This window comes from Mirounga leonina, unplaced genomic scaffold (assembly GCF_011800145.1).
Source record: "Mirounga leonina isolate KUSES-001 unplaced genomic scaffold, KU_Mleo_1.0 Mir_93, whole genome shotgun sequence".
Classification (NCBI taxonomy): Eukaryota; Metazoa; Chordata; class Mammalia; order Carnivora; family Phocidae; genus Mirounga; species Mirounga leonina.
In genome coordinates this window covers 636,382-664,376 of record NW_023270854.1, presented here as the reverse complement: position 1 = coordinate 664,376, position 27,995 = coordinate 636,382, and the positions used below count along the sequence as shown (strand labels likewise).

Below are 27,995 nucleotides of genomic sequence, written 5' to 3'. Positions count from 1 at the left end.
AAGCTTCTACTGCAGTTTGCAAATGGATTTTTATAGCACATTAGTGCTGGGGGGGATTCCAAGGAAAACAGTGTTCTCAGTATTAGAACCAGCTGCAGCTTCCTGGAGACGGTGACTCACGCCCTCCTCTTAATTGGGTGGGAGAACCAGGCGGAGACACACGGGGACTCAGTCAGGACGCTGTTTGTTTTCCGAGGGTGCCCTGGCCACAGCCCGCCCCGTCCATCACGCCCATCTGCAGCCTGTGTTTATTCAACTTCTTTGCTTCTTGCAGCTCCTGCCATAAAAACAGAGCCCACCGATGATTACGAGCCTGCCCTGACCTGTGGACCAATGAGCCAGGGCCCGAGCCCACTCCCCAAGCCGTGCTACAGCCAGCAGCTGGTGATGCCGCCTGACCCGGGCTCCTGCCTGGTGGCTGGCTTCCCACCCTGTCCACAGAGGAGCACCATGGTGTCACCGCCCCCCAGCACCAGCCCGAAGCTCCACGACCTCTCCTCCGCCACCTACAGCAAGGGCATGGCCAGCCAGGGCCACGGTCACCTCGGACTTCAGCGGCCGGCCGGAGGGGTCCTCACCGTTCCGGAGACGCCGAGACCCGTGGGCGTGCACCCCGGCCCCCCCCAGCAGCCGCCTCCCGCCCTGCTGCGACCACAGGTGAGTCCACAGCTGAGCCGCAGCTGTCCCCCGGGCCACCAGCCAGCTCTCTGTCCCAACAGCCCCTCCTCCTCACCATCGTCCGGTACCCAAGAGCCGACCTGTTTGCAGTCCTGCAGCCCCACCCACCCATCCGAGATGGGCCGCCAGCAGCACCGACTGCCGAAGGCTCCGAGGAGCGAGTCCGCAGCCCCCCGGCCTCTGCTGCTGCCCGAGGTGCATGAGGACAGTAATCATAGTCTGGCCCCCATTCCCGTAACGGTCAAGCGAGAGCCTCAGGAGCTGGACCAGCTGTACCTGGACGACGGTAAGTGCCTGTGGCCTTAGGTGCACACGCAGCCTGGCACCGTGTCTGCAAGCGTGACGAGGAGGGGTGTGCGCATTAGCCACCTGGCGGAGGGGCGCGCCCGGCAGCTCTTGGCAGTGTGGCTCTGCCCCGTCGCCTCGGCCGGAGGTCCCGCGGAGCCTGGGGCTGTAGACCCGCGGGACCAACGCTGCAAGGAGCATCGCCCCACACGAGCCAACAGGGTCTCTTAGAGGAGGCCGTCCTGGCACGTGGCTCCGGGTCCGGCTTGCCTGTTTCCGAGCGTCGTAAGAGCTTCGCCGGTTGAGTGAGTGATTTGTAAATAGTGGCTTAGCTGAAGGTGGTTAACGTTTCCCTCCATGCGGCGCTGTGACGCCCGTCCGGCGCCCCGGGGAAGGAGAGTAAGCCACAGGACGGCCCCGAACTGGGACTTAAATCCCACCGTGTGGGACTCACCCCCAGAGCGCACGGGCACGCTCGGTGCAGAAACGCAGCCGAACACGCACGGTCAGGATGGTCCGGCAGGAGCGCTCTCCACACACCTGCAGGCAGGCCGCGTGGTGTAGGCGTCCGAGTCTGTAAAACATCAGCTGATGACAGCCTGTTGTTCTTGGCACACTGACCCCACAGAGTTGTGCCCGCCTGTGGGACCAGGTGCCGCCTGAGCTGCGTGGAGACGGGCGGCCCTCTCGCACGTTGGTCACCTGAGCACTCGCGGATCAGCGCTGTGACCAGAGGCCCCCTGAGCTGCCCAGGACGGCCAGCCCAGTCCGCGCCTTCGTGGGGCCCACGTGGACCGTGTGCAAGGTGCCGGGGCCCCCTCGTTGGCGCTGCCCGTCTCTCCGGGGTGAGCTTTTCCAGGGCCGGATGCCCATCTCCCCTGCGGCTGGACTCAGGTGGGGGTGAGAGCCCAGGACAGTGCTGGACACACGGCCCCCAGCCTCCCTGAAACACCCTCTGGGGTCGGGGCCTTGCAGCCTCCTTTAGCGTTGAAGGCTCGTTTCTCCCATTACGGCTGTCTCCGTAAACGTCGCATTTCCGCTGCTTGAGTTCTGCGGGCTTCCCTGGGGCCCTGGTGTTGTGAGGAGTGTTTTCGGAAGAGTGTTCGCTCCCGAAGCGGCTGTTTCAGAAGGGGGCGGCACGTACGGGCCCATCCCCGCAAGCTGCGGGTCGGGGTGGCCAGGAGACATGGAAGCCTTCCCGGCCGCAGCGTCTGGCCGCTAGCGATTGCCCTCGGCTCAGTGACCCAGGCTGGACAAGGGCTCCCGTGCTCGGGGTTTCTCACACTCCCATCCATGGGGGTGAAAACGGGGCCGGTCCCAGGCTTCTCTGTCCCTAACTGGGGGCTGCAAGCTCTCGGATATTTTTGTTCCATGGATGGTCAACCCTTGAGCCTGGAGACGTGCTTGGAACCTGTGTTGTGGGTTCCCGCCCACCCCCGACAGGCCTTCAGGGACACCCCAGAGCTCAGCAGCTTCCTGGACCACACTCGGGGTGCACAGCTGACCTCAGCAGCTTCAGCTTCTGTTTTGGATTCCGTCCCCTGAGGTCAGGCCCACAGCGGCCGTGCTCCCTGCCCGGCCCCTCCGCGAGTTCAGCTTTGTCCCCGGGGCTTGTGGGGCAGCCCCGCGAGCGGCTGGGCGGGCCCAAGGAGTGTGTGCGCCGCTCCTCTCCTGGTCCCGGCCAAGCCTGCGGCGCTTTCCGGCGAGCCTGGGTGACCGGCCCGGCAGGCCTTCTGGTCTGTCTTGCTGCCCCATGTGTGTTGTGCTAAGAGGCAGCCTTGCGAGGGTGGGAGAGGCGCACGCGGTGCGTGTGATGGGGTGTCCGGCCCGGGTGCGTCCCCAGCTGCTGGATCTGCCCTCGAGAAGGTGCCAGGGCCCCCGCGAGTCTCTGGGCCCCTTCGGTCCAGTGGGGCACTGGCCGCACAGCCCACAGCATGGCCTCTCGCCTGCAGGGGTGCGGCCATCAGCCTCGCGGTGTAGCATCCCGTGCTGGCTTGAGGAGCAGGGCTCCAGGGCTGCTCTCTGCAAGGAGCACCACCTCCCCGCTGGCTCCCGGCTCTGACTCCGCCCGGGCACCTGCCGACACCCACCCTGGTGCTCCTGCCACCGAGGTGGTGAACACCCGCGTTCACTGTATGCTGCACTCTGACTGGAGGGTCCCACGCCTCCACCCACGTCGTGAGCTCACTTTCCAACAGCTCTGCCCTCCTCCGCGCCCCCCGACGTTCCGCCTCGGGCTCCCCGGGAGCACGGTCTTGTTTCCAGACCACTGCTGTCTCCTCACCCCCTGCTCCGAGCCTCAGCGCCCCCTGAGCTGGCAGCCGCCGCGGGGCCGCCGGCGTTTCCCGGCCATGCTTGTGGTCCTGGGGCCCCCCGGGCATAGGTTCTGAGGCCCAGGGAGCCTGCGTGCAAAGAGGTTCTCTCCGCCTCGATTTGGGGCTGGAATTATGGGCCCTGTTTCCAAGAAGGCCCTGTAATCCCAGACCAGGTGTGAACAGAGGTTTTCAGTGTTAGCTCATGAGAGCATTTACGAGAGATGCTTATTGTTGTTTGTTATTTTTATTTTTTGGTCCGAACCCGGATCGTGGTTAAGGCACGTGCAGGAGAAGGCTCGGTCGGAAGGGGATGATGTGTCTATGTGAGCATGCATACGTCGCCCCGCGCACACGCCCATGCCAGTCCGGTGCTGCTCAGCAGGTCCCAGCGGAAGCCTCGAGCTGCTAGCCGTGGACCCCTTACGCAAGTGGCCATAACACGTCCCCCCCTGTGTGGCTCCAGAGCTGGTGTGGGCGGGGATGGCCAGCAGCCCCGGAAGCGGCCTTTCCTGAGGCTGAGGGAGGCCAGTGGGGAGCGCCCAGCCTCCTGCTGGCTCAGGCTTCCCTGCAGTACGGCCCCCAGGCCCAGAGGCTGCATGGCCGCGCCCGGAAGGTGATCATGGAAAGTGGGGGGCGCTGGGCCTTCTCCCCGCAGCCAGAACACACACGTGGTCTGTGCTGGGCGTCTGTCCGCCGTCAGGAAAGTGGACAGAGCGCTCATTGCTCTGTCCGAGTGGCTGGAGCCTCTAGTCCACAGGCAGTTAGGACGCAGGCCGGGCCTGGCTGTTTCTTGCTGTGGGAGCAAAGACAAAGCGCCGTGTCCTCGTGAGAGGCTGGGTGACTCTATCAGCTGACCTTGGCGCCCTGGGACCTAGGACGCACCCTCTGACGAGAGCGGTGATGCGGACGTGGTCTGCGCCAAGTTAGTCCTTGGGAGACTGTTTAATGCAGGTAAAGGCCTGACCCTGAGCTCCCAGCCTCCACCCGAATTCCGAGGGAGTTTTGGGGGTGGGTTCAAACTGGCGCCCTTTTGACGGGGCTGATGGGAGGGATTCGCAGGTGTCGCGGGTGGTGTGGGCCTTACCTTGGGATGCTCTTGGAAAGCCTGCGGGACTTGACTTGGCACCAGTGATCTGATCCTTTGCCAACCCCCCGTTGTAATGGTCCGCATGATCGGGGTTTTTGAAGAACTTGCCAAACCAGGCAGGGTCAAAGCCCATGCTCGTTCTGGGCAGAGGAAGTTTCTGGAGAATACCTGCAAACCGCCTGGGTGGGGGAGGGGGCCGCCTCCCCCAGGGCGGACCTGGGGCGGGGGCGGGGCGGAGGGCCTGTGCGTCGTCGGGTATCTGAGCCCCCGCCCCCCGCCCCCCGCCGGCTCAGCCCACAGGAGCCCCTGGAGCGGGCGTGCTGCCCCTGCTGAAGTCATAGCTCCTTCTGCTGTTGGACGTCTCAGCCTCTTTCATCCTCCTCGCCCACCCTGCTGACATGTGGTCAGTGAGCTGCTCTGAGGGACGTTTCTGGTGTGTGAGGCGGTGTCGCGGACTCGGCGGCGGGCTGCGGTGACGGCAGGTGGCACAGGGCCCGGGTCTTCCCTCTGTGGCTCAGGTCTGAATTTGCAGAAATGGAAACAGTAGCAAAAAACTAAGTTAGAAAACGAGACGCCGTGGATTTGAAGTGGCCTCGACGTGAAAGCCTTCCTTCCGCACGCCGCTCGGCGAGCAGAGGCGGGAGGCCGGGGCGGCTTCGGGTCGGGGGCAGGGCCCACTTCCTGGGAACGCCAGCAGGACCTCGGGCCCCGTGACGGCCTGCTGGAGAAGCCGCGTCCTTCTCCCAGAGGCACGCGGGCTCTGCGGGTTCCCAGGGGCTGGGGCCGCACGCGGGATTCACACACGGCTCTCCAGCAGCCGCAGGGAGAGACTCAGGGCCCGGTCGGCGAGGGCCAGCCCCCGTGGTGAACAGTCAGGTGGCAGGCGCTCCACCTGGCCTTGCCCTCCAAAGCAGCGACGTTTCTGGAGTCCGTCCATGCGCAGGACGGAAGCCACAGCCAGAGTGTGACACTCTGACCTTTACGCATTTCTGTCGGGCATTTGCTCGCCGGCTCCGTCCAAACCACCTTTCAGAAGTCCTGGTGGCAGTTTGGGGTTCCACACTGGAGTAGTATTTGGGTTTTTTGTTTCCCAGGAACACAGAATGAAAAAGGCGAGGATAGGATGTTCTGTGCCGTGGCAGAGAGCTGGGGCACTTGGGGCACGTGAGCGGTTGTGACCAGCCTAGTTCACGCAGGAGCGGCCCCTGGGGTGGCTCCGCCTCTGCCGAGGGACCCCCACCAACGCGGAAGGGTCCACTTTCCAGGCTTCTCTTTCTCCTAAGGAAGAACATAAGCATAAGACAATTTGCCTGAAAATGAACCCCCGCTTTTTTTTTAGGATTTCTCTCTTTTTCAGTTGTGTCTATTCTCCAGTTTTGTTTCCAAAGTATTTGGCCCATAAATAAACCAGTTACAATTTATTCTTTGGTCCAACAACACTCACAAGACTTAAACTCTCAATTTAGACTTCTCAATCGTGGCAGAACCACAAGCGTACGTTTTTAAGAGAGTCGTTTTATGGGCCTCCTGTTACTTTAAATGTAGATTTTCAAACGAGGCCGTAAAAGCTCCAGTGAACGATTCCTGTGGTGCGACTCCTGTGAGTGACCGTGTTCGGAACCGAACTAGGTGACTGCAGCTCCTGCGGTGATAGGCTGTCCTTTCATTCACGGACGTGTGCATGTGGGCAGTTCACAGGTGCACGCACACGTCACGGGATACGGTCTTGTGTACAGCATTTGCTGGAAAGGTACTCTAAACACGCCTGAAGCGCACGGGCTTGGTCCCAGACTTCATGTGAGGGGGACCCACACAGGCGGAGCAACTGTTGGCTGGAACAGAGCACCTCCTTCGAGCTTTGCAAGTGACGCGCTTGCTGGCCAGGCGTTGGTGTGTCTGCACTTCAGCCGCCGCTGTCTCCCCGACCGCCCTGCAGCCTCCGCCACAATCAGCCCTTTCAGCCCCCGCCAGGAGCGCTCGGGTTTCCAGAAGTCTCCATGTCATTAAAACAACAAGCGGGTGGACCAGGCGGCCAGGATCGTGTCTGCCCAAGTCCGGGCCGTGAGCCCCCCGCTCTGCTCCCCCTCGTCCCCGAGCCCAGGCTGCTCTGGGAGAGAACAAAATCTTTCCTCATGGAAAGTTTTACTGACCTGGCTTGGCGCCCAAGGCTGGGGCCTTCCCCGTTCCTAATGATGATGGAAAGAGTCTGTATCACGGTGATCAAACATGCAGAGTCGTTAATATTGTGGACGGCGGCTACTGCGTGACAGATGAATTCAGCCATGCGAATAACTCATCAGGGTCAGTCCTTAATGCACTTCCACGTCCGCTGGGGAGTCTCCAGGCATAAGAATCACAGCCCACGCCACCCGGAGACGGGCTGCTGTCGGCGTGGTGGGCTGCAGGCTCTGAGCGGGCTCTCTGGAGACCCTGCAGAAGGGCCTGAAGCTGCTGCCCACGAGCAGAGCCTCTGACCGCTCACTTGCTAGGTAACTGGGCGCCTCGGGGGGCCCCGCGGGCTTTTCCAGACGTGTGTGTGCACCTCGTAGAGACGGCAGTCTCTGCAGACACACGGAACCGAGCTTCCAGGGACGGTGTGCCCCGTAGGGGGCACACAGATTTGCAGACGTTGGCTCAGATGTTTTAGTCTTCGTCCACCTAAACCTTAGTGTGACCCGGAACTAGCAGAGGTTGGTCGGTGTGACAAGTGTCTGTTAGCTGGGGGGTAGACAGGGACCAAGCCCTGGGTCTGTGGTCTTGGGAGGCGCGTGCTTCCCTCTGTAAACCTGTTGCTGCTGAACTGGCCCATCGTGGAGGAAGGAGAAAGGCGGCAGCGATTCCGAGAGGCCTGCTGAGTAGGGCTCTCTATAGATGGGGTGCAGACACGCTGGTGCTGCTCCCAGAGCCCGTCCCCGCAACCTGGCAGGCCTCTGCTGTCCTTCCGATGGGCAGCAGGGCGAGGAGGAGAAGGGGCCCTTCCTCCCACGGGTGGTGGAACTTCAGTGTCTGAGAGGTTCCGGGCGCTCTTCTCCATTTTTGCCTGGTGTGGATGTTAACTTCAAGCATGAAATGCTTTGAATTACACTGCTTTTCTAATCACACGGCCTGATTATTTTCTTTGTCTTTGGAGGGGAATCAGTCGTATTGCTTTTAGCTAATATTAACCTTCTGCCCACCGCCCCCCCATCATAGGCATTAGCTTGTTTCGCTTTTATTATTAATTGGAGAGAAAGAAGTAGTGTCGTTGAAGGAAAACAAAGGGAGGAGCCTGAAACTTTCATGGAGCTTGAACACCCAGCACCCTTAGGTCTATTTAGTCCTGAAAACCGTTCGTAACAGCAAGAGCACAGAGGGCCCGAGAGCCGACGCCCACGTGTGACCCTGTCTGTGTGCCCCGTGGGGCGTGCTTGCAGTGTTTTTGTCCTTTGTCACGGGCAAGCTCTGAGTAGTCTGGAGTGTCCGTGTGTGAGCGTTTCGTGACTGGCATGCTGGTTTTTCTGCAAAGAGGTGAGCACCTTCCCAAACGTTCTTTATTTACTTATTTTTTATTTATTTTTTATTTTTTTTATTTTTTTTTAAAGATCCCATTTATTCATTTGACAGAGAGAGACACAGCGAGAGAGGGAACACAAGCAGGGGGAGTGGGAGAGGGAGAAGCAGGCTTCCCGCAGAGCAGGGAGCCCGATGTGGGGCTCGATCCCAGGACCCCGGGATCATGACCTGAGCCGAAGGCAGATGCCCAATGACTGAGCCACCCAGGCGCCCCAATTTTTTATTTTTTTTTATTGGAGCATTTCTCATGTCATTTATGGAGAAAAGAAAAACGTACTGTATTAAGGTTTTTCGGTTATTTTTAAGGCAGATTGCAAGCTCCTCCATTATTTCGCAGCTGCTGGCTATGTCAGTAGTCCCTCCGTCTGGGATTGGATGATGATGAGTGATGATTGCATACTGATGATAGAGGTCCAAAAGGTTTGGGACTCTGTGTTTTGACAGTTCCCCTCTGGTGCAGAAAACAAATATGGCTTGTATACCATAGCTCTTTAGTTCTTCTGTATCTTTTTGGATATTTCTTCTAACATTTTTAAATTTACAACCTGGAAGAGCACATAAACCCAGAAACTGAGAACAATTCACTCGTGACTGGGGTAGCCATGATATCTGAATTGGAGTCTGTTCATCTTCAATAGGCTCTTCGTCTGATGAGTCAAACTCACTTGTTTGCAATGAACTAGGCTTTCTTCTTATTTCCAAGTTGGAACCACCGGCTTCATCGCTGGCCGCCCCGCGTCGGGACCTGCTGCCGCCCCCAAACGTTCTTTAAATGACTCTGTCTTCGCTTGAGGAAGTTGTGCGATGCTGGCCTGAGCTCTGTGCCTTTCCTTCTCTGATGCTTGTGGAGCTTGCTTACTTGAGAATGGGCGCTCTTTACAGACGCCTTCAGATCTGTGAGCCAGCCGGTAGCACACCACTGTGCTGCGTCATCAGAGCATGAAGCCATAAAGCAAGGCATTTAAAAGCATAATGGCCACATTCAGGAAGCACAGCTGGTGATAGACCATCAGACCTAGGCGTCTCTTTGGGGAGAGTGGTGACCAGGGCAGTGGAGGGCTCTGTCTACATCTGTTGGACAACTGTGTTTTGCAAGAGCAGCCCAGGCCCTGTAGCTCAAGCCAGGCACTTGGCTCTCCTGCCCCTGGGGTGCCAGGCAGAGAGCCAGCTAGGCACGGACACTCTCAAGTGATCTTCCTGATACAAAAGTGTATTCTTACATATGGATCCCTAAGGAACACTGAATCATTGGCTCACAGATGTCTATCAAGTCCAGGCAGAGAAGAACATGGAGCCTTGGAATCATAGTAATTATCTTACCATCAGAGCTGAGAAAGTCCTCCCCAATCTAGCATGTCACATCATTGTCAACAAACAGAAAACCCAAATCCCAGTAACAGGACTGGAGGTATGGTGGTACTTTTCAAAGTGACTTTTTACATATATCCTCTTAATTTACATTTTCTTTCTTTTTTTTTTTTTTAAAGATTTTATTTGTTTATTCATGAGAGACAGAGAGAGAGAGAGAGAGGCAGAGGGAGAAGCAGGCTCCCAAGGAGCAGGGAGCCTGATGCGGGACTCGATCCCAGGACCCTGGGATCATGACCTGAGCCGAAGGCAGACGCTTAACCATCTGAGCCACCCAGGCGCCCTTAATTTACATTTTCAACCTTAGAACAGTCCCATGGCCAGAACTTCCAACGTTAACCCCATGGACAGAGGAATCGGGGCTTACAGACACATATTAGTTGGCCTGCTCACAATCGCACAGGACAAGTGACCGGCCAGGAGCACCACGGGGATCTGCCAGCTCTGATTTAAACAGTTTCTCTACTCTACCAAGGTTTGGCTCTATTATTGAGTACTTTTTCTCTACTAGAGATGTGATGCACAAAGATTCCTGCTTCAAAGTCTGGCTTTCAAGTGTGAGTTGGCCTTGCAAGCCAAAGAGGACTGTCATGTATTTTCTTCTTGGTCAGAGAATTCCTGGTCATTATCCGAGGCACTTTTTGATAGCTCAAGAAGGACAGGAAGAGAGGCAGGACTTCCAAAGTGTCGGAAGGAGGGCCTCAGTGAGTCAGCACTCCCAAAAAAAGCAACAAAAATACTGAGAAAACTATCAAATCAATCATTTCACAATCTGGAAATTCACCAAAGAAGCAGAACAAACTGAAAAGCATTTATTCAAGAAAAATTGGACCCCGCTAAGAAGAGCAGGACCTGTGGTGGTTTAAGTGGGCTCTACTCCCATGCCCCTCCCCCAGCTCCTTGGAGCATAGCCGTGGAAATCCAGCAGCTTCACTGACAGTGAAGGAGACTGGCCTCTTTGGGGCTCTGTTAAAAACCCCTTCCCCAAAGTGCAAACATTATTCTGACTGATGGTGAAGCTCCCTGGAAAAGTCGTCTTCCCGGACCATGACCAAAAATAACAGATGGCTGGACTCTTGCTTGTGGGAGCTGCCAAGGCTGTGATCTCAACTGGGGCAAACAGAAGACTAGCTACACTCAATGCCTGCAGGGAGTTTGAAAAAAACCTAGCATGTTCCTGGGGATTGGGAGACTGCATATGGACATGCACATGCTCAGGAAAGACCTGGGAAAAGAAAGGACTGGGTCCTTCACTTCTGGCTGGCCTTGAGACCTATACAAAAAGCAAAAGTGGAAGCTAAGGCTGACTTGTGGATTGCCTGCAATTCGATCTCATTGACAGAAGGTGGAGACTGAAGGCATTTAAAGAAACGTCCTGACTGATAACTGATTGACCGTTAACCTTGCTAACCTGAGGATGACCCTTGGGAAGACAGACTTAAAAATAAAAATAAGGATTTTTAGAAGAGGAATAGAGCACTTAGTGGCCACACACTGCAGAGAACACAGGACCCCACCCCCACCCACAGAATTAGTCCAGAAAAGTCACTAATCAAGTATCCAGCCTCAAGGGAAGAAAAAAAAAAAGAGCCCAGCAGTAACAGCAAACCCTACTGGGGGGAGGAGTCTAATTCCAAAGTTGCTACAATATATTATCTACAATGTCTAGTTTTCAACTAAAAAATTATGAAATTGGCAAAGAAGCATGAAAACATGTCCCATTACAGAAGGGAAAGAAACAACCCATAGGCAGAGACTGCCCCCGAGAGGGCTCAGGTGTTGGACTTAGCAGCAATGGCTTTTAATCAGCTACTGTAGGGGCGCCTGGGTGGCTCAGTCGTTAAGCATCTGCCTTCGGCTCAGGTCATGATCCCGGGGTCCTGGGATCAGGCCCCATGTCGGGCTCCCTGCTCGGCGGAAAGCCTGCTTCTCCCTCTCCTACTCCCCCTGCTTGTGTTCCCTCTCTCGCTGTGTCTCTCTGTCAAATAAATAAAATCTTTAAAAAAAAAAAAAAATCATGGTGCCTGGGTGGCTCAGTTGGTTAAGCGACTGCCTTCGGCTCAGGTCATGATCCCAGAGTTCTGGAATCGAGTCCCACATCGGGCTCCCGCCTCAGCGGGGAGCCTGCTTCTCCCTCTGACCCTATCCCCTCTCATGCTGTTTCTCTCTCTCTGTCAAATAAATAAATAAATAAAATCTTAAAAAAAAAAATCAGCTGCTGTGGATAAGTTCAAAGAACCGAAAGAAAGTATGTTTAAAGAATTAAAGGAAAGTAGGACAGCAATGTGTCACCAAAGAGAGAATATCAATAATGAGATTAAAAGTTTTTAAAAGGGCTAAATAGACATTCTAGCCTTGCAAAGTGTAGTAACTGAAATGAAGAATTCATTATAGGAGCTGAACAGCAGATTGGAGTTGGCAGAGAAAAAGAATCAACAAACTTGATGAAATGTCTATAGATTATCCAGTCTGAGGAACAGAAAGGGAAAAGAATAAAGAAAAATGAACATGTGGAACACCATAAAACATACAAACAGAGGCATATTGGGAATGCAGAAAGAGAGGAGAGAGAAAAAGGGGTAGGAAACATATCTGAAGAAATAATAGCTAAAATCTTCCCAAATTTGGTGAAAAACATTGTATACATCCAAAAAAAAATCAAATTCCAAGTAGAATAAATCCAGAGATTCACACCTAAATACATCATAGCCATACTGTTGAAAGTCAAAGAAAAAGAGACAATCCTGAAAGCAACAAGAAAAAAAACAAGTCATCAGTTACATGGAATCCTCAATAAGATTAACAGCTGACTTCTCATGAGCAATCACAGAGGCCACAAAGAAAAAGACTCTTGATCAAGAATCCCATATCTAGCAAAACTAGCTTTAAAAATGAAGGAGAGGGCGCCTGGGTGGTTGGTTAAGCAACTGCCTTCGGCTCAGGTCATGATCCTGGAGTCCCAGGATCGAGTCCCACATTGGGCTCCCTGCTCAGCGGGGGGTCTGCTTCTCCCTCTGACCCTCTTCCCTCTCGTGCTCTCTGTCTCTCATTCTCTCTCTCAAATAAATAAATAAAATCTTTAAAAAAAAAAAAAAAGGCGCCTGGGTGGCTCAGTCGTTAAGCATCTGCCTTCGGCTCAGGTCATGATCCCGGGTTCCTGGGATCGAGTCCCACATTGGGCTGCCGGCTCAGCGGGAAGCCTGCTTCTCCCTCTCCCGCTCCCCCCTGCTTGTGTTCCCTCTCTCACTGTCTCTCTGTCAAATGAATAAATAAAAAAATCTTTAAAAAAAAATGAAGGAGAAATAAAACCATTGCTGGGTAAGCAAAGATGCAGAAATTTTGTTGCCAGCAGACCTGGCCTACAAGAAGTATTGGAAGGAGTCCTCTCGGCTGTTGGCAACTCAGATCCACACAAAGAAATAAAAAGCACTGATAAAAAGTAATTATGTAGATAATGACAGCATACATATTTTTAAACTTTTTTTTTCCCTAACTCATTTAAAAGAAAATACATAAGACAAAAATTACAAAACTGTTCTGAGGGTTTATATCGAGATGTCATTGGTGTGGCAGTAACAGCAGAAAGGAAAGGGTAGTGAAGGAAGCCATGGTAAAGAGAAACTTCCATATGTTATTAGAAACAAGTTAATATTAATTAGCTGAAATAGAATTTTTAAGTTAAGATGTGTATCATAATCTCTAGAGGAACCATAAAGAAACTAACTTAAAAATATACAGAGTAAAACCAAATATATATATATATATATACAGAGTAAAACCAAAAAAAAAAAAAAAAACCCACCAAAAACACATTTAAGTGATATATTAGAAATCACCTATTTAACACAAAAGAAAGTGGTAATGAAAGATATAGAAACAACAAAAACAAAAACCAAAACCCCACAAGACATGGAAAACAAACAGCAAAATGGCAAATGTAAATCCTACAATAAAATTACATTAAATGTAAATGAACCAAATACTCCAATAAAAAGGTGAAAGTTGTCAGACCGGATTAGGGGGAAAGAACAAACAAACAAAGATCCAACTCTATGCTGTCTACAGAAGACTGACTTTATATTTAAAGGCACAAATAGGTTGAAAGTAAAAGGATGGAAAAGTTATACCAGGTAAATAGTGACCAAAAGACATTTGGAGTATCTATACTAATATTAGACAAAATCAATTTAAGACCAAAGAAAATGTTGCTGGAGACACAAAGGGACATTTTATAATGAGTAAAATGTAAATGGAGCAGGAAGACATAACAATTATAAATATTTTTGCACCTAAAAAACCACCACATACTACATGAAACAAAAATTTTCAGATTTGAAGGGATAAACTGAAAGACAATTTAAAAAATAATGTCTGGAGACCTCACTACATACTGTCAGTAATGGATAGAACAACGAGACAAAAAGTCAACAAGGATATAAAGCAACTGAACACTGCTGTCAAACACTGGACCGGGAAGACATCTATAGGACACTCAACAGAATGGGGTGCATATGGAACATTCTCCAGGGTAGACTTTCTAGTAGGTCATAAAACAAGCCTTAATAAACTTTAAAGGATTAATTCTGATCACAATGGAATTAATCTATAGAATCAATGCAATTCCTATCAAAATTCTAGCAGGTTTTTTGGGTTTGTTTTTTCAGGAACATGACAAATGACAGAATGATCCTAAAATTCATATGGAATTTCAAAGATCCAGAGTAACCAAAACAATTTTGAAAACAAAGAACAAAGCGGGGAGACACACTGCCCGATTCAAAATTTACTATAAAGCTATAATAATCAAGACAGTGTGGTGTTGGCATAAGACATATAGATCAATGGCCAGAATTTAGAGTTCAGAAATCCTTGTATTTATGGTAAATTGATTTTTAACAAAAATGCCAAGCCATTTAACTGGGGCAAAGAATAACCTTTTAACAAATGCTGACATAACATTTGGATGTCCACATGCAAAAGATGAACTTGCACCTTTAACCTCCCACCATACACAAAAATCTCAAAATTGATCATAGAATTAAATGTACAAGCTAAAACAAAAGATTTAGTAGATAGCATATGAGAAAAATCTTTAAGATCCTAAATCAGGCAAAGATTTTTTAGATATGATACCAAAAACACAGTCCAATATTAAAAAACTGGTAAATGAGACCCTATCAAAATTCACATTTTTTCTGCTTCAAAAGAACCGTTAAGAAAATGAGAAGACAAGCAGCCAACTAAAAGAATATATTTGCAAAACACGTATCTGGTAAAGGGCTTATATCCAGAATGTACAGAAACTTCCATCTCAGTAATAATAAGACAGCCTAGTCAAAAACTAGGCTTTAAGATGTAAGCAAACATTTCTGCAGAGAAGACATATGAATGGTTAATAAACACGTGAAAATATGCTCCATGTCCTCAGTCATCAGGGAATGCAAATATGACACCAATGCAGAGCTCAGTTCCTACTCGTTTGAGTGACGGCAGTCAGTAAGAGGGACAGTGACACTCTTGAGAGAAACTGGAGCCCCCAGCCCGTTACCTGTGGAGACATTGGGTGCCACGGCCGCGTGGGTGAGCTCTTTGGAGGACCGCAGCTTCGTCACAGGACCCATTCATTCCACTGTTAGGTACCTGCCCACAGGAGGTCAACACCTACATCCACAGAAAGGCCTGCACACGAACATCCTCAGCAGCATTATTTGTAACATCCAAACATTTGAAACAACCCGAGTATCCAGCAACTGGAGAACAGATGGGAAAGGGACGTCACAACCACACGGTGGAATATTACTCAGCCGGAAGGAGGAATGAGGTGCTGACGCAAGTTACACTGTGGAGGGACCTCGAAAACCCAGGCAAAGTCAGAGTAGCCAGACACAAACACCTCATCTTCCATGGCTCCGTCTACCTGACGCAAACACCTCATCTTCCATGGCTCCGTCTACCTGACGTTGTCCAGAAAGCCTGACCTCAGGAGGCAGTAACACTCAGGCACGGACATGTTTCTTGGGGTGGGTTTGGGTCTCGTCTTTGGTGTAGCTGAAGGAACTTCCCTTCGAAAGTGTTCGGAGTCAAGCACATTTGTTAAAACACTCGGCGCCGGAGGAGAGACCGTGCTGTTCAAGCGCGAGCTTGTGTGTGTCCGGCGGAGTTTTCCTCTGTGGAGCGCGTACAGCCCTCGGACTCCTTTCCTAAGGAGCGTGAGGACAAAATTCCAGTTCTGTGTTTCTATGGCACGAACACAGAGCTGACGGTGGGATTTCTCTCAGGGAATGAAAATACGTGTGCTTCTGCATTATCTCCTGTTTCACTACCTGTCCGCCTGCGGCCACGTGGTGGGGTCCACGTTTCCCGGCCATCGGCAGTGCGGGGTCTGTCACTTTTCATGCCAGGTGGGCACGTGGAGCTTTGAGTCCTTTTACCTTTTCTTCAGCTTCAGTTTTGAAGCAGTATTCTTCCTTCCTTCCAGATTATTACGTGGACACTTGCACACAGCAAAGAACAAAGAAAGTCTATTCCCTTCTGAAACATCCGCCCTTATCTGGCCCAGGGGACCCCAGCTAATCAGAGCCCGATACTCTGCACAATAGGCCGAGTCAGCCAGACCACCCCCTCCCAGAGTGCAGGCTGCCGCTCCCCGAGCCAGCGGCTGGTTTTCTTTTGTTCTGAAGCGGGCAGACAGTGCAGGATGCGGTCATCGGGCCTGGGGGCCTGGGGGCGGCCTTATCAGTCCCCTGGCCGTCCTCTCTCCCACCCAAGGGTGCAGGCTTCCCCAGGACTCGGCCCTATCAGGCCCCCACAGCTGCTGTTATTTTAGATAGGGCAGGAAGTGGGCCTGGAGGACAGTGGCAGCTCACGGCCTCAGCCACATCCAGCAACGCCTGTGATTTGCCCGAGGGCTGGCTCCGGCCGGCCCATGGCGGGAGGGAAGGGGGAAGGTGCTGCAGATGTGGGGAAGCTCTGCCGGCACCTGGGCCTCGTCCGGTCAGGGCAAGCAGGCAGAGGGGCCCACAGCCGAGGTGGGGCCCGCAGGTGGGCTGCACCCTTCAGCCTGGGGGGACGGCCTTGTCAGCCCCGCTGTCCTCCGTGCCCATAAGGCAGGCTGGTTTGCAGGTGTGCGGTCCTGTGTGTCTCTGCAGACTGTTCTAACAGGGCTGACGGCTCTGGTCCAGCAACAGCGAGGCTGGAAAGCCAAGGGAGCCTCTCAGCCGATCGTCCACGCCAGAACGGGTTTGAGGTCGGGCGGTTCTGAGCTGTCAGTACTGCACCCTCTGGGCAGCAGAAGCGCACGACCTCCGGGTGGGGCAGGGCCTTTCTTCCCCAGCGGCCCCACTCAGGGCTTTTTGATGGAACTGGTTCCCTGAAAGGACCCCAGATAAGACGGTGGCGCCGTTTGTGACCTATCTGACACCTGAGAGGGTTTCGCTCGAGAAACTGCATTTTAGGACATTTCCTCTTACTTGCTGTGCCCGGGCCAGGTTGGTGATGGGGAGTGTGCCCCTGGTCCACGACGTGGCTGCCGTCCCCGGTGGGGAAAGCCGGGCTGCTAGCTGCTTTTGGCATCGCTCCCTGCCTTCACAATGTCAAACTTAGAATCGCCTTTATATGCACTTTCCCTTTTTTTCCACAGTAGCTGTTGCCAGCAAGCTGTAAACTACCGTATATCACTCAGATTTAAGAACCTAAACTTTAAAACAAATTAAACTCTTGTTGACATTGTAATAAAAATCAGAATGGAGCTGAGCGGCACAGTAGAAGCGAACTTCAATTATTTTTGTGGATTTAAGATGTTTTCTGGGATTCCCAGACTCCCAGCACAGCGAAGTTATTTCCTCTTGGCAGATGGCTGCACAGAGAAAGGGTGGTGGACAGAGGGAGGGCGCGGGGGAGGGAGGCGGCAGCGCTGGGCCGCGGCCTGTCCGTCACCCATGTTTGCTCCAGCTCCAGGGGGGTGTCTGTGGCCACACTGGAAGAAGCAAGCCCAGGACAGCACGTCCGTGGCGGGGCTGGGGGGGTGGTGTGCCCGCATTTTTTACACACTTTCATTTCAGTAAAGAGCTCAAAGAACGTGTGTCAAGGTCTGTTCATTGGGTGTTTCTCTGGATGTAGAGAATGGAAAACTCAGGTCGGACTGTCCTTGCAAACTTTGTCCAAATGCTGGAAAGTGTGCAGTGCGTCCGCACCCACCCTCCACTCCCCTGGTCCTTATCTCTCATCACCCGTTCACGGCGGTGTTGATGCTCTGTCACTCACGGAGATGGAAACGGTGGTTTCCAGGGGACGAAGTGCCAGTTTTCCATCCTGCAGCTTCCTGTCCCGATAGTGCAGATGGAAACTAGTGATTGATTACTTTGACAAGGGTTTCTCCGGAGGCGTGGCATGCTCCCTGGGGTGAGCTTTGACCTGGGCTTTGAAGCGAGCCTTTTACCAGAATCGGCCCTTCCCTGGCCGGCCGCTTCCTCCCCTGTTCTGCTTCCTGTTTCTGTTTTCAAGGCCAGGTGGGCAGCCGGGTCGGGGAGCTCTGGCCCACGGACGTGTCCACCGCCCACCATAAGCTGCTGCCTTGCTAGCTCGTCCGAGCCTGGGGTTGGGGAGCCCCAGGCGGCTCCTAGAGCTGGGAAGAGGCCCCTCTGCCCTGGGAGTTGCTGGGCCCCGGGTGTGAGCCTTGCTCAGCAGGCGGCTTCCAGCACGTTCATTCAATGACGGGAAGGTGAGGAGAGCTTAAAAATGCACGACCCTCTGGGTGGTTTCTTCCCAGGCCCTTCAGTGTCACCGGCTGCGTGGAGCAGGGCTGTGGGTTTGGAAATACCTGCTCATCCCTGCGGATGGTGGCCCTGGGCACCGGGAGCATCTTTATAGATGCTTGGGGGATTCTTAAAGCACCTTCGGTCCATGTTCCATCAGTGACGTCCACTTGACCAGGGCTTCCTGAGCTCAGCATTTTGATGAAACGTCTAATTGTGCTGTGTGCTCAGAAGTGTCCCCAGGCCTCCGGCAGCTTGTAGGCAAGGCATGCATCCTGGCATTGCGGTGCCAGGCTGGCCTCGGGCCTCTAGCCCCGGACTGTGGCCGGGGACCCCGTTCCCGTCGTCCGGGGTGGTCTGTAGCTCTCTCTGTTGGGGAATGGCCACAGATATCCTCACCCCAGTGTGAGAAAGAGCTCGGCAAAGCTGGGACACTGCTTCGCTGGGAAGTCAGCAGCCCCTTGTCTTCAGTCTGAATTACCACCTGTTGTGAACAAATACTTCTAAGTAACTTACCCACCACATACTGCCTTCTTTTGAGGACATTTTCTTAATTTTTATTTATGTGTTTATTTGAGAGAGAGCATGCGTGTGCACACACATGTGAGTGAGGGTGAGGGGCGGGGGGAGAGAGAATCTCAGGCAGACTCCCTGCTGAGCGCAGAGCCTGACGTGGGGCTCCATCCCACGACCCTGGCATCACGACCTGAGCCAAAACCAAGGGTCGGACGCTCAACCAACTGAACCTCCCAGGCACCCCTTGAGGACATATTTTAAAGCTTCTTCAAATTTAGTTGAACAGAGAGAGAGTTAACGCGAGATTTTCCAAATGGACGGCTCGTAGCCCCATGGAAAGGAAGAAATCCCACAGACACAAGGCTGTCCGTTGGTACGGCACTGATTTCTCCCCAGCCTGAGCAGTAATGCCAAGAAGCCTGCAGCTTCGGCTGTTACTTGCCTCTTGCTCAGTCTTTTTGAAACTCATGCAAAGGATTAACTCTACTTTCAAAAGAGGACGTAACAACCAGTATTTGCAGATTCCTTACCGTGTCCTGGCATCACAGGGCTGTCCGGACACACGCGCACATCCGTTCTCTGGCCCCTCGAAAAATCAGAGGGGAACGGGCAGACAGGTTAAGCAGCTAACAACATTCAGAACTTAACAATTCAAGAAGACAAAGCCGTGCTGCCAGATAGTAGCTGATGGTTGCCAGTGAGTAACACCCACGCGCTTGGAGTCTGAGAGCCTAGACAGTGTTTCAGGAAGGACTTTTCAGAGGAGTAGGACAAGAGCTGAGTTTTAACGGCGATCTGTCCTGTGTCTCGGCTAGCGTCTCCGCTCCTTGTAGGAAACGCTGCCTAGTACGGTGGGAAGCCTCTGAAGGACAGGATGCGTGTGCAGGCTTGGGTTCTGTCTGGGAGGTTTGGGAGCACTTGGCTCTGGCCCAGACAGCAGCCCTGAGAGTGGACGCAGCCCTGGCCCCAGCGTGGTCGCGGGTCCTCCCCCATGCACCCCTCCCATGTTCAGGTGATCACTTGTACCTGTCCCTTCAGGTACCGTTGGAAATGGCCGCTCACCTCAGGCTGAGAAGTGGTCTTTGGGACCGTGGTAATCCAGCCAGACCGCTCATTTTGGTAATCACCAGGGGCGTGCGGTTATTACATAAAGTCAATTAGAGCGCAAACATGCCGGTCCTGCTGATTTGATTTAGAACTAACGAAAGCTCCAGTAATGGGCAATTACAAGAAACTTAATGGTCCTTTATACGGAATGCAGCTTCCATGGCACCTAATATAATGTGATGAATTACTCATTATGTGCAGTGTTGGAATAGCTTCTATAAAGATTAATAATTGGATAATCAATACAAAAATTCCATCTTGGGTGCTTTTCCATGCCAGGGTTAATATGTCCTACAGACGGGGGGACCCGTCTCACCGGCCTGTTTTGTGATTCTGCTCCCCCTCTGCGCTATTGTTTTCCAAGCTGGGAGTTCCTGGGAGTCACTCGCCTCCTATGATTTTTCTGTCCAGATTTTTCTATGAAGACGCAGCTTCTGCTGTCGGTCAGTTTTCTCAGTACTCGTGGGTACAGTTTCCACCCTCAGGGTGGGCTCCGTCTACTGGGGGCGGAGAGTAGAGACCCGTGGTGAAGGGTACTGGCTCACCGGCTGCCTGTGTGTGGGGGAGAGGTGCCAGGTGGCCTTCCCTGAAGTGGCGGAGAGCCAGGCGCAGGACGCAGGCACCCTGGGCGGCAGCATCCCAGCCGGGCTCCGGGCACAGGTGCGCCGCTGAGGGTGGGCAGGAGGGAGGTGGCGCAAGGTGCAGACCCTTGTGTCCTCGCCTTGCTGTGAGATGGGCTCGGCCCCCCAGCAGCTGCCTGGAACACAGGCCAGACGCCGAGGCCGACCAACAGCCACCAGCTTCTCCTGCGTTCCGGCTTCTCTCTGAAGGCACTGTTGGTTTTTAATGATGGAAATCTCAGACATCCATGAGAGTGCAATAAAGAGTACAGCGGGTTCCCGCATGCCCGCACCCAGGTCCACAGTTGGGGTGGGCGAGACGGGGCACCATTCCTTCAGCCGCCCCCCTGCTGGTTGTTGCTGAGATCTCGAGGGACCAGGTCCTGGACCTCAAGTCTGAGTTCCGCCATCCCTCAGGTACAGATGCTTTGTTGTTGTTGTTGTTGTTAAGATTTTATTTATTTATTTGACAGAGAGAGACACAGCGAGAGAGGGAACACAAGCAGGGGGAGTGGGAGAGGGAGAAGCAGGCTTCCCGCCGAGCAGGGAGCCCGATGCGGGGCTCGATCCCAGGACCCTGGGATCATGACCTGAGCTGAAGGCAGACACTATTCGACTGAGCCACCCAGGTGCCCTACAGACACCTTTTTAAGTGGCCGCTGTCTTACACGATCACAGTATGACAGTCACACCTAATAGAATTACCAATGGTTCTCTGTAAGGTGAGGATTTACCTCCAACTCACATGTACCCATCCGAAGGTGTGGTTTCACCCCCCGAAGCAGGAACAGGGGGCTCGAGCCTCTCCTTTGCCTCCATAACAAGCAGCTTCTTCCAGGCAAACCAGGCAGCTGCCCGGTGGGTCGCAGGCGCTTGGCCTGTGCCCGGCGGACTGGCGGGCGGAGCTGACGGATCGTGGCATGGAACTTTCCGCTGCCAGCCCAGGAGCATGGCCGTGTCCTCCGCGGCCTGCAAAAGGGGAGGAGCCGCTTCGTTAATGCCTCTTACTTTGAGGCCCTGACTCGTGTCCCCGGACAGAGTGACAGGAGGCCACGCCGTCCCTCCCCCCATCCACTTAACGTTGTTACTTTTTAATTAAGGGGAGCTTTTTCATCTTTTATTTTTTCAACTCCATTAATCCTGTGTGAATAGAAATTTTGTAATTTGGGGGGAATGTATTTTCTAGCAGCACAAAGAAAGCCCTAGAAAAATGCTTGCTGGTGGTTTAGCGCTCCCCACGAGTGATTGTGGAATGAGTTTGGCGTAGATAAAAAAAATGGGCCAGGTGATGTGGGAGCCCACGCCCGGCCGCAGCGCGGGAGGTGCCGGGCAGCCCGCGGAGCTCCCGTCACGTGGCCAGCTGGTCCCCGTGGACGCTGAAGTTTCCACACGGGCGTTCGCATTATTTGGAGTATTCAGGCTAAATAAGGAAGCAGGCACTGAAGGCAGGAAAATTATTCTGTTTTAATGGCTGACAGTCCCGGGTGACAGTGCCCGTCAGTGCCAGCCCCACACGCAGCTGGGAGGGTCATGTTTTATTAAAACCGTGACTTGTTGTCATTCAGACTCCACCGTCCCATTCCCTCCTTCCAAAAATAGCAGGCCCCGTGGCAGTGGCTTATTATGATTAAAAAGATAAAAATAAGTGAAGGCTGAAATGGGTCCAGGACACCCGAGGTAACGCGGAACTTACTTTTTAATGGAACTTGAGAGACGGCCTCATTTTCCACCACCTCACAAAGCATCTTTGAAAAAAAGTCAGAAAAGTAAAGCAGGGCTTTAGTGGTGTTGCGACTCTGCATTTTCAGAGTCGCCGTGGTTGTGACGGTCCTGCTGTCGCCCAGGGCCACGCGGGGCCACGCGGACACCTAGCCCGCCGTTCCTGCCAGGCCGTGGACAGAGCACCTGCCTACAAGCAAGGACGTGTGGACAGTGGACTTTGTAAGACGCTGCCTCTTCCAAGAAGGTGAAGACCCGCCTGGGAGACAGCCTCAGTTTCCCTCAGTGCCCACAGCCCGGTGTCGCCTGGATCCACACGTGCTGTTTCAGCACAAAAGCATGTTTCCTCCGCTTCCCAGTTTCCGAATCGTGGCCTTAGTCATGGCGTTTTCTTGCAAGTCTCCCTTCGGACGCAATACCTGAAGTCACCGAGGAAGTTCGCGCCGCAGTGTGAACACCGTGCACCCGCCCGTCGGCTGGAACCGCGGGAAGCCCACCGCTCACGCCCCTGCGAGCAGCATCCCTGCGTGAGAGTGTGCACGCCTCCCTGTCCCGAGATCCCTGCACGTCGTACGGGGTTCGCACGCAGACACGACCTGGCCAGGGATATTTCTGGTTCTACTCCGTCTGCCTAAAGGATTATGTTCTCGGGTTACAATACTAACTTTAGCTAAAGGTGTATTTTCTGGGAAGGTGAGCAAATACTTTTTAAAATTATCTTTTAGTTATAGGAATGGGAAAGAATGGCCTTCCTGTTTTGTTTTGCTCTTCACAAAGCTATTTTGGCTTTCCCTTAAAAATAAAAATGTTTCTGATGGCCTGTCCTGTGCAAGGAACATGCATTTTTCTGTCCCTCGCAGGAAGACTGAGTAAGCACGTAACAGCTGCTTTTCTATATTTCTTTACACGCGGTACTTCATTTGGCCGTGCGCTTTGAGGGAGCCCACGGGGCGAGATGTGGCGCGGATGTGGCCACAGGAACCTGCCCTGGGAACCGAATCCCGTGTGGATCCTTCAGGCCTCTTTGTTTCCCACATTGCTTTTGTTTAAAGGACAATGACGGCTTTTGAAAAGTGATTCTCTTCATGAAAAAGCAACATCGTAACCTGTCGTGATGAGCACTGGGTGTTATACGCCGAATCACTGAACGCTACATCAGAAACTAATGTCGTACTCTATGGCGGCTAATTGAATTTAAATTTAAAAAATTAAAAAACACAAAAAACAAACAAACAAAAACAAACGGAGATGAGAAAGTAACAGTAGCCCTGCTCAGCCGGCTAGTTTGCCAAGGAGCAGAAGGTGAATATTGTTAATTTTTAAAAATTCACAGTACAGTTGTCTCCTTGTTTGAACTAACCTGACTATTGAAAAGGAAGAGATGCCTTAAAAATGGGTTTTATGTAATCAAGCCGACATGGACCTACAGCAATCACTGTGTTTTTTAAAAAATTGACACAAAAGTATCATTAGCAAAGTACAGTCCTTACCCCCCTTAATTAGACTTTTTTAGCAAAGGTTACGCAGTGTGACTGGGCTGCATTTCTTACTCCCACGCCCAAACCCGGCTCCTAAGAAAGTAGGATCGATGTCTGTGTGGACAACCACCTGGAAACTTCCAGCACCCGCCCCTCCTGTGCCTTCCCTCCCCAAAGCCCGCACGTGGGCCCCACGACTCTGACAGGTTCCCTCCAAGGAGCAGGGACAGAGACCCCCGCACGGCCCCAGGTGTGTGGGGCCAGCGCCTCTTCCCGTTGCGGTGCCCCGGGCAACACCCAGGGCTGCCGTGCCCGGGCCAGTGGCACCGTTGGCCCTCTGTGACAGAATCGAGAACCTGCCACAGACCTACACAGGCGTGTGTCTGGTTCTAGAGGGAACACACGCTCCGTGGGAAGTGCCGGAACGAAACGTGCAGAAGTCAGCCCCGCCCCTCGGCTCCCCTGTGAGTCCGTGAGCACGTGTGCCGAGGTCCGGCCTCCACGGACATGAACAAAGATCCATTCTTCCCGCGTCAGGAAACCGCAAGTTCAGCCAGTGGGTCCTGCGCACACGTCGGCAGGAGAAGCGGGCTGGCCCCGCGTCTGCAGGACCACCTCGGGCGCATCCTCGTGTCAGGCAGGACCGGCCGGGAGCAGCCTGCCCTCGGGAGGCCGCCCTCTCGCTCGCTGTGGAGCCCCTGACCCCACACACGCCCCCCTGAGCCCCGGCCGCTCCCGCTCTGACTGCCGCTCGCCCGCTGCCCCGCGTATCTCCTGCCCTCTCTGGGCCTGTCTTCAAATTAAGAATAGTAGCGGTGTCCGCCTCCCGGGGGGCTGGGGAGGACGCTGTGAGGCTCCTGCCATTTATAATGCTCGGCACCCAGGAGGATGTGTTTCTCCTTTTGAAATGACTGAAGACTCCCCGACTCGGAGAGCGGAAAGGGATCTCGGCCAAGCCGCCATTTTCACGGAGGAGACCCTCAGGCTGCAGCCAGGTGTGGAAGCAGGATGAGAGCAAGACCCAGGTCTTTCATCCGCGAGCCCTCCAGCCGCACCGTCCCCTGATGGCACGTGTCCGGGGTGTGCAGAGCTCCGATCGGCTTTTCGAGAGGAAGATGACAGGCCTCCATTGTTCACAGATCTGATCGATCTATTCAATGATGTGGCAGGAACGCAAGGAAAGTTAGGAGGTCAGCGGATCGTCAGGACTGATGGCTCTGACGTGGGTTCGCTCACGGCCCAGGCACCCCCTGAGAATAGGAGGTCGGGCCGTCTTTAAAAACAAGCACCGCCCAGATCTTCTCTTCGTCATTTCTGTCTCTTTAGGGACTGCTTTTCCTCCCAGAATCTGTTTTCGCTCTGACCACATGACGTCCTATGGTTCCTAGGGTCTCAGGGACACTTCGTGTCAGGCTTCCTTTCTAGTCCCAGTGTGGTCACGGCACCCCGCGCCCCATCGTTCAGGGTCCCGTGTGGATGCACACACTGTCACTTCTTCCCCTGGAGTCGGAAGGAGGATGCTGGATGACGATGTCTGGGAGCCGATAAGAGGAGCAGGCTGCCTCCGAGGCTGAGAGGTCCTGGCACGCGGGCGAGCTGCCCTTGGATGTCAGCTCTGAAACACAGACTCCAGCCGGTGGAGTCTGTGTGTCGCGAGCACAGGGCGCAGGCTCAAAGTCTCCGCCTTCACGTGTGTGCAGCCCTCGGGATCAGCAGGCCACACCGCTGGGATTTTTGAAGGTTTCTGATCTAGCGTATCAGCACATCTCTTCTGGCTTTGATATCTGCGCCATATGGGGCAGGGGCGGCCAGCACAAACTGCTGTTTGTTGTAGCCCGAAGAAGAGCTTGCCCTGGAAAACAAGTGGCCGGACAGAGCCCGCATGGGTCCTCTGGTCGCTTGCCTCTTCTACTCCTTTGAAAAAAAAAGATTTGTAAGGCATGCAACAGCTAGTCCAGGAGAAATGACTGAAAAAATAGTTGGTTTTGGCTCAAACAGAAGAGAATGCTGTGTTCATATGCGTGGTGCTGGTGCTGGCTTTGAAGACATGCATGCCCCAGAAAGGGGAAGTGCAAGGCTGTGCCTTCAGCCTCTCTCCGCCCCAGACACCAGGTTCTGCACGCTGAGCAGCCCTGCAGGCCAGACGAGGGCCGGACCCTAGGGACAGAGTCAGGATAGGGATGGGAGAAGGGGAACTGGCGGGCGCGCACTCCTGACCCGTGAGCCTGAGGGCCCCAGTTCCCACTTGCCGACCCTCCCTCAGGCCCTCCGTGTATAAAACCCGTAACTACGAAGTCCGCCTTCCCTCCCTTATGGGACTGTTGACAACAGTGAGCATGCCCCTGCTTAGGAACCACAGGGGCCGTGAACGTGCTGGGCCAGCAAGCAGTGTGGCTCATTCCTGAAATTTTGATTTGAGAGCTTTAGCTGCTTTCGGAAACCAAGAATTCAGAAACATGGGGAAGCTTTGCTTAAAAGCAAAATGTGTAAAAAAATGAGATTCGGACCCTCCCCGACCCCTTGGGTCACACAGTCTCAGGAGAGTCCGACAAGAGCCCGTGAGTGAAGCCTGAAGATGAAGTGAGGGCATTTCACTACAACACAAGGTTTTAAGCTCAATTTTTTTCCAAAATGGTGATGAAAAAGAAACTCATTATGTGAAAGCAAAGAAATTTTGCTTTAAAAAGGATACTTCGCCCGATTAGTTAATTTGCTTCTTTATAAATAGGTGTGAGATCTTTGCGTAGTGGTCGGAACAATACAGTGAATATCCACAGATACTGTGAGTCTGGGTGTACTTTGTATATTTTAGTTTTTAAATGTTAAAAAATACTGATTCTCTTTTCACTCAATTCTAGCTATGTGCAAAGAGGTGGTGTGGACACGTGTCTGTGTGTGTCCTGCGTACATATCCCAGATTAAAACAAAAACTCAAATTGCCACATAAGTTTTAGGAAAAAAACAGTAGTTTCCACCTCGGGAGCATTTTAGAGAAAACTTAAATATAAGGGAAAAAACCTTTCTCATTAAATTAAATTGTGGTGTAACAGCTCACCACATCCTGTTGCAGGGACATCTGACACTAAGCAAAGTGAAGGTTCCTCTTTCAGGTCTCTGACAAGCTCCAAAGGTCACATGTTACCTGCAGTTCAAAATACTTCGACAAAGAAAAAACCCTGTGTGTCGGTGGAAAAGCTGAATAAGAAGATGGAAAGTATCAGTAGAGAGAAGACACTGTGGGAAACTGCCACAGAGAAAGCCTCCCCCAAAATAACCAGCACAGAGCCCCCGGGGGCGGCCGTGCACTCACAGGGACCCGTAACCGTGACCTCATGGAAGGGACGTGGGAGGCCGTGGCCAGGACAAGGCCAGGGGCAACAGGACCCCGAAGCGCGTGCCCTGCTGTGCCATCTGTCTGGGGACAGGAGCCCTCGTGGCTCTCCCTGCAGGGCCGCCGCATGGACCGTGTCTGCCCAGAGAGGGTGGCTCTGCGGCTGTCCTGTTCTTGGTGGGTGCACAGTTGCGTGGGTCCACTGTGCAGGTCACACCAGCCACCTGTCCCTTCTGTCAGCCACCCCGCGCAGTCCCCGGGGCACCTAGGGCAGGTCCGACAGGGCATTCGCGCATGTGTGCTGGTTCTTGAGTGCGCTCCTGAGATGTCTGACCCATCGTGACTGTACTTCATGGTGCCAGGCCTGGACCATGTCTAGCTGGCCCTTGGGAGGCAGGCAGGGCTGGTGGCCTATCAGAAACCAGCAGATCCCTGAGACCGAGCAGGAGTGCTGCCCGCTCTCCCGAGAGCCTCCTGATCGCCAGGCTGGGGTCACAGAGAGCAGGTCAGGCGCCCGGACACAGGAGGGCCCGGATGGCTCAGGACACACTCAGTGATTTCCCCACTCCCACCCAACACGGGCTCCCCCTCCAGGCTCAGGTGCCCCGGTGGGCAGCAAGGGGAAGCCCACTTCTGAGGCATCTTCCCCTTTTATCTTGTCAAACACGTGTTATTTTTCCTGTGGTCTCTCTGACCCGGAGGAACTAGAAGGTTCTTGGCTGCCTTGATTAAGCCTCCCCCCGTTCCCTGGCATTCTTACCCCTCAGCTCCCCCCGCCCGTATTCCCTGTCGTTATTACCCCTCAGACCTCCCTCCCATATTTCTGGCATTATTACCCCCCACACCTCCCCCCATATTCCCCATCATTATTACCTCTCAGAACTACACCCATATTCCCTGTCGTTATTACCCCTCAGACCTCCCCCCCATATTCCCTGTCATTATTACCACTCAGACCTAACTGCGTATTCCCCATCATTATTACCCCCCACACCTCCCCCCATATTCCCCGTCATTATTACCCCTCAGACCTAACCGTATATTCCCCATCATTACCCCTCACACCTCCCCCCATATTCCCCGTCATTATTGCCCCTCAGACTTCCCCCATATTCCTCATCATTATTACCTCGTAGACTTCCCCCCATATTCCTGATCATTATTACCCCTCAAACTTTCCTCATAT

At 53.3% G+C, this 27,995-nt stretch overlaps 1 protein-coding gene across 3 annotated transcripts in view; it reads left to right on the top strand.

Annotated features, from left to right (window-relative positions):
• The window catches only part of NFATC1 (nuclear factor of activated T cells 1), a 100,166-nt gene that overhangs the window by 67,906 nt on the left and 4,265 nt on the right, over positions 1–27,995 (top strand). Inside the window, exons 9-10 of one of the 3 annotated variants that reach the window (XM_034996123.1) lie at positions 275–657; positions 769–964. The exons of 1 other annotated variant lie outside the window; for it this stretch is intronic. In XM_034996123.1, coding sequence (XP_034852014.1) covers positions 275–657; positions 769–964 — 579 coding nt within the window. The remainder of the gene's footprint in view (positions 1–274; positions 658–768; positions 965–27,995) is intronic. One more of the 3 variants, XM_034996124.1, reaches the window with a different exon arrangement.